Raw genomic sequence first — 9,459 nt, 5'->3', positions numbered from 1 at the left:
CGGACTGAGCCGCTGCCGTCGGGGCCTGCAGTAGCCGCAGCCGGGCATGGCGGGGGCGCCGCGCCGGCTCCGCTAGCGCCGCACACAGGTACCGGGGCCCGGGGGCTCCCCGCGGCCGGGGGCGGCGGCGTGGGGGGAGGCGGGCTCAGGGGGTGCTGTCCGCGCCGGCGCCCCCCGCCCCAGCCCTGCCCCGCCTCGACGGCCCGCCGCGGCCTCGGGCCCCGCGCCCGGGCGGGGGAAGCGCTGGGTCCGCGGCGCGGGGGCCGCCGCAAGGTCAGCGGGGGACCGGGGCCGCCCCCGGAGGCGCATCCGGGCCGGAGCCGGTGCGTGCGGTTTGTTGTTCGTACGCCCCGTGGAATTAAATAATGCGGGGGGGAGAGAGCACCGCAGCCGGCGAGGCCCGCGGGGAATGTCCCGTGTGCGGGGCTACCCTCGAGAGCCGTGCCCGCTCCGCCGCAAGAGGTTCTCCTTTCCGTGGATTACGGTCTGCCTGGAGTGACACCCAGGCATCCCTTCGCCTACGTGGTTGTGCTCTTTTGTTGGCTTATTTTGTATACAAATACAGCTGAACGACTTTGCTGCTTTTGCAATATGTTGCAATTTGCCAGTTGGCTGAATGTGTCATATTACCTGAGGCCTCCTGGCTTTTAAGGTTGTTTCTGGGTATATCAAAGGAAGATGAGCTCATAATACACAGAGAAACAATACAATCGCATTTAAGCTAAGGTAGAGATTAGTACATTAAAAAGATAGTTGCATCTAAGTATGGATCTAATAATTTTTTTTATATCCATGCCACCTCCACGTCACTTGGCTTCCTGAGCACTGTGCCCTGGTGTTAGGGGTCGTTGCATTTGCTTGAAAATAGAGGCTACATGTTGTTTATGGTTTTGACTTATGCTCCCGGTTTCAGTGGTTGCTTTTTGGATACTTTGACCCCAGATAGTTATGACATAATTATTTCCGTGACAAGAAAAGTAAGCCAGCCATGGAACTATGACTTAATTACAGTACCTGGCAGAAGATGCTATATTAGGAGTAAGAGGTCTCTATTACAAATACCAATTTTGCAATGACCTTTTTTTAATCATTTTTCTACTTAACTGTAGTGTAAACCTTCATAAAATTAATTTTGTGAAAAAATTACCTTTTCCCAGAAGATATATTGGGATATGTTCCCAGAAGATAGACACAGAGGGATCAGAAAGTTCCTCCTGTGTTCTGTTCTTGCACAGAGGACAGCTGGGACTTCCTTTTCATACCTCAGCTTGCCGTGCTGAGTGCCCCAGGACACCTGCACTGTGCAGGGCATTTATCCGGTTCTTCCTCTGAAGGGAACTGCTGCAGTGGGGAGAAAGAAAGGGGGACAGGATTTCCCTGTGTTGTACTTGAAAGCAAGATATTCCTGAGGAGCTCCTCTTAACTGTCTTGTGGCTCTGCTTGTCAGTCATGCTTCAGGATTGTTGTATTCGTGTTGATACCATAAGGCAGTCTGACTGTCTGAGAGTATATTCTGTGTTCAATTTGCAATCCTGGCTTTTTAAACTTTACAAAGCATTTCTACTACATTAAGTTTATTTTTGTCACTATCTTAGTGAAATAATGCAATACTGGTACTGACTTGTATTGAGAACCCATAGAAAGAAGGATCCTGCAATTTGCTTAGTGGATTAATTAGCACAATGGAAGCAATCCAGTGAAAGTCAACATTTCTCGTGCTTTTGGCACATTAACACTATTTTGATATTGCTTGATAAATCGTTTAACTTAGAAATACAAAAGACCTAAAATTTGTAACAGTGCACATGAATTTAATTTTTACTCCTTTTTTTTTTTGTTTTCACAGAAATGCATGCATGCATGCATGTATACTCATACTGTATCCTTGGTTTGTAATTTTGGTTCTAAGGTTTCAGCAAGTCTTTGGAAAAAACCCAATTTATCAGATGTTCTTAGATTTTATTTTCATTTCTGTTGATGCATGAAATACTCCTGCCAGCAAGAAGTAACTTTCAGATTTTAGTTTTCAGTGTCAGCAAAGCTTGACACAGGAGTCTGGAATCAGTTTTGTGTTACAAACGATTGTGACTCAGTCCGCTGAGCGTGGCTGTGTTCTTGACAGCTTTCCTGGAGTTGTGATTTTCAGCATGTTTCTTCCCGTAGGGAAAGTGCTGGATGCTGGTGAAGAGGCACAAGGGTACTGGTAGAAGATCTGTTTGCTTTCAGTGTGGTTTGTGAGCTGGTTTGCAGCTGGTATGGAGCAGTTCAAAGACCATCCCTTCCTCAAGGATTCCAGTTTGAGCGAATGGCTGGCTCACTGTTGTTTAAATACAAGATGCAGATAAGCTTCTATGCCACAATACATATTGCTGTTTTGTCATTTAGCATAGCGCTGAGCATAAGTGGAGGTTAAGATCAAGGTGAAAAAATTAGTTTCAGTGTGTGGCTGCCATTTAAACCAGTTTTGTGATCATCTGAGGCCTCTGGAAGTCTCTGAAAGGCTCTAAACCAGTGCAGTGCTGTGTTGTGCTTCCCCAGCCTCCTCATGGGTCCTTGGGCTGATGTGTGTGTTTGATTTTGAAGTTAGAGCTCCCTTGTATCAGTTCCTGCTCTGCTCTCACATGAACCGTGCAGCATTCGGGGAGATTTGGGGCAGGTGCTGCCCCTCTTCTGTCTTCAGGGTTTGCTGCAGTTGGGTCTGAGGTGTAAGGGACTGCTGCAGTAAAACGTAGCATCAGAACCAAAATGTGCAGAAGCATGAGGAGCCTATATGGAGTAGAGGTGGGGGAGACTGTTGGTGTGGCTGGGAGAGGACAGCTTTGCCGAGCTTGGCACGGGAGGCAGCAGCAGTAGTAGGGTCAGAGGGAGGTAGTTCTTGGCGTTGGGTGACGTTAGTTTTTCTCACCTTCCCGGTGAGTCATACAGTGCTGTAGAAAAAACAGTGAGTCAATGCAGAGTAATCTGTAACAAGCATATCCCTTATGGATCTCCCATCCAGCATATTTTGCTCACTTGAAAATTTTAATTGTAAGATATTTGCACCTACATGTGTTACTAAGTTTTGTATCAGCCAAAGCCTTTCTTGTTACTTCATTTATTCGGCAGTGCTTCTGTAAATCAGATATCATCTTGTTACAGTGTTATATATTTTCTACATATGTATATGTACATAGTTATATATCTAATGATGACTCCTTAGACGTTTTCAATCTTCCACATAATAAATACAGCATCAGAACTGCCTATCTTCACTGAGCCTAGAGTGCCAGTTTTGTTGCATCCTTGATTTGTGTGTTAAAGTTTATGCACACTGTGCTGACTTCCTTCTGGGTAGATTTTGGCAGTATTATCCTTACCAGGATAAATTTTGTAACCTGTAGTAAGAGGGAGTTCTGGAACACTATGTAGCACTTATGTTTGTTACTAAGAATATCGATGGGTTTAGTGCTGGTGGAGTCTGAAGCGCTTTAGTGGCCAGTAATCTCTGATAGTTTTAGTTTTAAGTACTTTGGAAAAACATCAAGCATGAGTAGTAGGTTGTACTGAGTTATGTCTATTTCATCATAAATCAAATATAAATGTGTGATAATTTTTTAAAAACTATTGACAAAGAACATGGGAGAGGTTTGAATGATTTGTAGGAGTTCTCAGACAGAAAAATGGGCCTAAGGCCTGTAAACAGTGAGAAAAGATCCCCCCACCCCAGCACATTAGGGCTGTCCACAGACATCACCTGTGCTGCACTCTGAGCAGAGTGCAGAAGACAACCTTTCCTATTGTTCCTGACTGTGGCTGTAACCTTTGTTTGCAGAATTTCCTTTTATTTTTCTGTTGAGGAAGTTCAGCTGGGCTATATTGGTAGTGAGGCGAGGGGGGCACTGAGGTTAATCACCCCACTTAGTGTTGGAAGGCTGGCTGGGAGATTGGAGCTTAAGGACAATCATAATGGGAGAGATAAAAGCAGGTCTTGGATAAAATACAAGTCTCCCTATCTCAAAGGAGGGAATGCTTTATAGAAACAGGGTGATAACACTTATGTTTGTAGTACTTTCTGTGTTTATATTTTATCTAGTACTCCCCAGGGAAACAAAACTTAAAAGCCTGTTCTCTTTCCCTTTAGTTGCCATTCTACACTGTAGTCCCTACTTTTGGGCATTTCAGCCAGTTGGGACCACATTTTAGAACATATTTGAAGTAATGGCAAAGGGTCATTGAGTTTCTGTCTATTTTCTGGAACAATTATGCCTCAAGAGAGGAGAGGTCTCTGCTGAGGGGAAAGCAGGAGGAAGTTCCATTTCCTTGTAGGGAGTAGCTACAAATCAGACAGGGCTCCAGCACGTCTGCTCTGCTTGCCCAAGGGGCTGTGATAGAGTGTGACAGAGGAGCACAAAATGAACGTCTAGGAAACCAGGTGGAGTCAGTTCTGCTGTTAATGAAATTATTAAAAAAAGCTTTGCAAAAGAACAACTCAGAAGGCAAGAGCTCACAGTTTAACTTGGCCTTCATCTTTGAAGAGGCCCTGTTATGTCAAATTCTGACTCCAAGTCTGTGTGTTTGAGGGAGTTGAATATAGTGGAACAACTTGAGAGGAAGAAGTGGTAGAAGAGGTAGAAATATCTTCTTGAAAGTTTTTTGGTGGTTTTCTTTTCCCCCCTGTTTGGAAGTAAGCCTTAGTCTGATTCTTTGCAATTCAAATGCAGAGTTTTCTAATGCTAGTCTGCAAAGTGGAGGAAACAAAAGAAACTGGCAAAAACGAAAGTGAAACATTCTAATTTCTTCATTTTGTGAGCCTAAAATGAATTCTAACCAAAGCTGATTTTAAACATTTTTCATTTTGTTGCTGTTGGTATGTATAGATTTTTATACTTTTCTGGAGTTTAAGGTCAGATGGTATCTTGTCTGACCTGAAGCTGTTGTATTTCAGCCAGATTATTTTCCTAAAAAGAGCCAAGAGCTAGATTTCGGAGGAGTAATTGGCACTGTACGCTCAGAAAGCAGGGGAAACTGAGGCCCATGTAACACTGGGATATTGAATTATTGAAATATGCTGAACTGGTTTCAACAGGTTAATCATACCCCATTTTGCAGACACAGGAGAAATGCTCTGGTTTTGTTGCCAGCCTGGCTCGGAGAAAATTCTGCTTTGATTCCAGGTCTTGCAATTTCGGTATGAGCCTGAGCTTGTGATTAAGAGGTGCCATCCAGGTTTCTACAAAGATGCCACCTCAGCACTGATTCACTTCACTCCAGTGCTTTGTTTCCAACCAACTTACTTTTTTTAGAGGCACTCCTTTCCCCATTTCCCTCTCTCCCTCTGTCATGTAGATGGCCAATATCTGACAGAGGATGATCTTTCTGTGTTCTGTCCTGGGTTCGGGAGAGGTCTCTTTTTGTTTCTCATACTGAGTTTTATTAGTTGGTTAATTTTGCAGTTTGTTGTGAGATGGTAATTTGGTTACTATTGAATGTGTTGCAGGAGTTAAAATGATTTTTTGTTTGCTAAATCATTTCCATATTAAAGAGCAAAAAGAAAGAAAAAGAAATCCCAAAGTTCAGCAACAGTATTATTGCACTTGGATTTCAGATTCTGCATTCATTGTGGAACTCCTGACTTTTATTTCATATAGAATATTCTTTTCTTATGAAATGTCATGACCTCTCTTTATTCATATTTCTTAGAAATTAAGACTGTATATGCTTTTTAACATTATCTACTTACATTTGATTACATTCTTGATATGCAACACTATCACAGTACTCAAATCATTAGCTGGGTTCTAGTTTTTACTAGCAGTTTCTTTAGTTACTTTTCCCCATTTGATTAAAGATTATATATTCTCTTTGAATATGTAATTGTGTATTTAATTGAATGGATGAGATAAAATAATTTGAATAATTTTTGCAGATTTTTTAAAACCTACTTTCAAAATTCGACTCCAACAAAGTCACACATAAAAACCCCAAAATGCAGCCCCACTTTTCCTCCAATGCCGGAGTTTCACGGTAGCTTTAATGTGGAAGTGGTGCCAACAGGAGTTGTCCCCACCCTACGAGTTGTTTGTTATTGCCAGGCGTGCTCCTCCTCCTCCTGCCTGGTGCCAGCTTTATGTTCGGCTGGAGTGGTTTTCCGGTTTGGTGGCTGGCGGAGCAGCCCCGGGATGATGGGAGCAGCCCCGGGGAGGGAAGGAGCAGCCCCGGGATGATGGGAGCAGCCCCGGGATGATGGGAGCAGCCCCGGGATGATGGGAGCAGCCCCGGGGAGGGAAGGAGCAGCCCCGGGATGATGGGAGCAGCCCGGCGGGGGCAGTGAGCGAAGGGCGCTGCGGCTCCGGCTGCCCCGCGCTGCTTCCCCCCAGCCTGGAGCTGGCCTCGCCGTGCCCCCGGCCGGGGCTCAACAGGGAGTTGCTGTGTCTTTGTGGTTCGGGTTTGTTTGTGCTTTGGGGAATTTTCTTCCCCTCTTCAGGTTGTACAAGTAAAGCATGATTAGTTTAGAATTTGAAAAATCATGTTCCCATTTCTCTTCTGGTTACATGAAGTTAAAAAACAAACCCACCGTAGAGGTTAAAGACAGTGACGTGTACAGAGCTGTAACAGCTCCCCAGTCTCTAGAGCAGAGCTTTGTACTGGTGTCAGGGACTGGAGTAACTTGAATTTAGCTGACCTGGGAGGACCCTGGGCTCTCCTCACCACCCTGAGGCTTCAGCAGTGCTGGTACAGCTGGGCAGGAGTTCCTGCTGCTTTTGGTTAGAACTGCTGTGGGAAAGACTGGCTACAATCCAAAGGCAAATATTATTTAATCTTTGTGACTTTTGATCTAGAAGTAAGAACCAGGTGCAATCAGTATTTAAGAGAAAATAGTTGCAATATTAACTGAATGTGAGATAAGATACTTAGCCATTTGAAAGAATTTAGAAATGGAGATTTTTTTTCTTCTTCAGTTTTTATATTTTACTAAAGAATGTGATGCTAACAGCATCTTCAGGAAAATTCGTGTGGGCTTTGTTTGTTTCTTTGATTTTTCACCTTTGAGAGATACATATTTGTAATTATATCAATAGAGACTTAAGATAACCCTTTTTAGTACATGCTTTGTGTCCTGAAGTATTTTCTGATTTGTGTCTCATTAAAATGAGATAGTAACTGTATTATATAAACTGAAAAAAAAAATTACTGTACTTCATACTGCTAATATTCAGAAAGGTTTTTTTGGTTATGTTTTTTTTTCTTAAGCCGACATTTTAATCTGATCCTTTATTCTGGTTCTTGTTTTTAAAGTACAAAAGTATGCTGTGCTACTTTTAAGAGCTGTAATTCATAGACTTTTCTATTATTTTTTTCTTCCCTAAATGGTAAGGGATGGGTTCTTTAAAAACCAGAAATTTCCATGGGTCATGCATTTACCTAGCAAATATGCAGCTGGACAGGAAAGAGAGAATTTCTGCACTCTATATTTTGTTATAGTTTTACAAAAATAGTTTTCTTCTTTGTCTGATGCTTCATTCTTGGAGTTTTCAATTGCTGTCTAAATGTTATTACAAGAAGAAAAAAATCCAAGTTCTTGTTGCAGATTCTTGTGTTCATTTTCTATATTAGTAAGACTGATTCCTTACAAACAGACCCACTTGTGCTGAACCTCCTCCCACTGGAAGCACAACCTTGAGTTGTCTCCGGCATAAATCTCAGATGGTCATATACCACCTAAAGGCCTGAGGTTTAGATGAGGAAAGTTAATCTGTAGCTAAACAAAATATTTACTATTTGTGATTTTTTTTAAAATCTTACTTAATTGCTGGCAGTTAATTTATATGAGATAGGAGGTGCAGGTGATCGGTCAGGTTTATTATTAATACTTTGAGCTATATCTCTAAATGCTTTTTTAAATCAGTTAATAAAATGGAGCTTGCTTGCTGGAAACTGAATTACTTTCCTCTAGTGGCTAATTTGAGCTGTGCGTTTATTGAGTGGTACTTTTTAGATCTGTTACTTTTTTTTTCTTTTTTTTCCCAGTGTAGTTGCAGACGTCTTGGTTCTTGTTTTTGTTCAGAAAGCCAGAAATAGGAAGGAAAGAAAAAAGCAAGCTGTTGGCAGGTTTATCATTGAGTGTTTTTTAGCATGTTCTGCCATTTTTTTTGTCTCTTTGTAGCCCTCGTCTTTTAAATACAAATCAAAATAATCAAAATTTTCATGAGTTTTACTTTAATACTGGAATGTATTGTGAAAATGTACTTATGCCTGTGGGAGGAATATGCTTCCTATAATAATTTATATTAACACCTTCCTTTAGAGAAGTTTATTTAATGTGCTGTGTGCATAGAGATTTAGTTTTTTTCCTTAGTTTTTAAAAATGTCTTATCATTATTTCTTCAGTAGACAATCAGCTACGATCCTTGCCTGCACAGAGGATTTAAAATCAACGGCAAATTGCTGAAGAATTGCACTTCAAGTGGTCTCGAGACAGGAGAAGCAGGTCTTCACTATAATGGAAGAGGCCAAGAGCTCAAAGAATGGAAATCATGACCCAAGGAAGTCTGTCCGTCTTGTCTGTGAGGAAGGCAAAACAGTCAAAGTTACAATTAATCAAAATTATAAATACAATAGAAATGACAAATCTGCGAAGGATGTCGGGAGAAGTTCTCCAAGTGGGAATAGCAGCAGAAAAAGTAAACAAAATGATGTTTGTTCTGAAAAACAAGGAGAAAATAAATCATGCAAAGTAAATAGTTGTATTCCTGGAACTAAAGATTTGGGATCAAGTGTTCAGGATCGAAGTCACGGAAAAGCAAAAAAATTTTCTAATTTATCATCAGCAATGGAAAACCTGAAACAGACAAAATCCCAACCAGTGGGAGAAAACGCTCCAGGCTCCCATGTTTCAGGGAATGGGGTCAGTATGGAAAGCTTAACAGCTACTCAGAAAGGGAAACTGGTGCTGGAAAATCCAGTGGGAGTTCATACTTTGAAGACTAGTGTTGATCAGGCTGGTGATCCTGGTAAGACTGCTGCAGATCAAAGAAAAATGGAGCATAAGTCTGATGACTTCAGTGAGTATTAGTTAACAGTGCCTTATTCCATTTTCTTCTGGTGTAATGCTGACAGTCTGAAATGGGCTTTGAAATGTTTCTGTTGGTGTTATTTTTTCACATGTACGAAGCTGCTGGTTGCATTTAGAAGGAACATGATGTTCATACGAGCATATTGCTTAGAGAGCAAGAGATTATGATAATAGCTGTCCTTTTTTCTTATGCCTAAGACCTAAACATCTTTGTAAGCTACTTATTGTGCGTGGGTTTTAGGCAATTTTGTGAATATAGTGTCTTAGGAAGGGGGAACCCTTTGTAATATCATTGCCACTCAGGGAAATGCCAGTTATTACTTCTTTTCAGAAAGATCAGGGGGAAAATGGGCAAGGAAAGTTCCTATTATTTATAGAGGGGAAATATTTACTTCTTTTCTGTGACT

At 41.8% G+C, this 9,459-nt stretch overlaps 1 protein-coding gene across 3 annotated transcripts in view; it reads left to right on the top strand.

Annotated features, from left to right (window-relative positions):
- TUT4 (terminal uridylyl transferase 4) overlaps positions 1 to 9,459 on the top strand; it is a 44,980-nt gene continuing 35,521 nt past the window's right edge. For 2 of the 3 annotated variants that reach the window (XM_036387557.2, XM_036387555.2), the window contains exons 1-2: positions 1 to 88; positions 8,368 to 9,041. In XM_036387557.2, coding sequence (XP_036243450.1) covers positions 8,480 to 9,041 — 562 coding nt within the window. In that variant the 5' untranslated portion in view covers positions 1 to 88; positions 8,368 to 8,479. The remainder of the gene's footprint in view (positions 89 to 8,367; positions 9,042 to 9,459) is intronic. The other variant, XM_036387556.2, reaches the window with a different exon arrangement.

This window comes from Molothrus ater, chromosome 9 (assembly GCF_012460135.2).
Source record: "Molothrus ater isolate BHLD 08-10-18 breed brown headed cowbird chromosome 9, BPBGC_Mater_1.1, whole genome shotgun sequence".
Lineage (NCBI taxonomy): Eukaryota > Metazoa > Chordata > Aves > Passeriformes > Icteridae > Molothrus > Molothrus ater.
The sequence above is the reverse complement of the archived record's forward strand: the minus strand, read 5'-3'. Positions and strand labels throughout refer to the sequence as shown.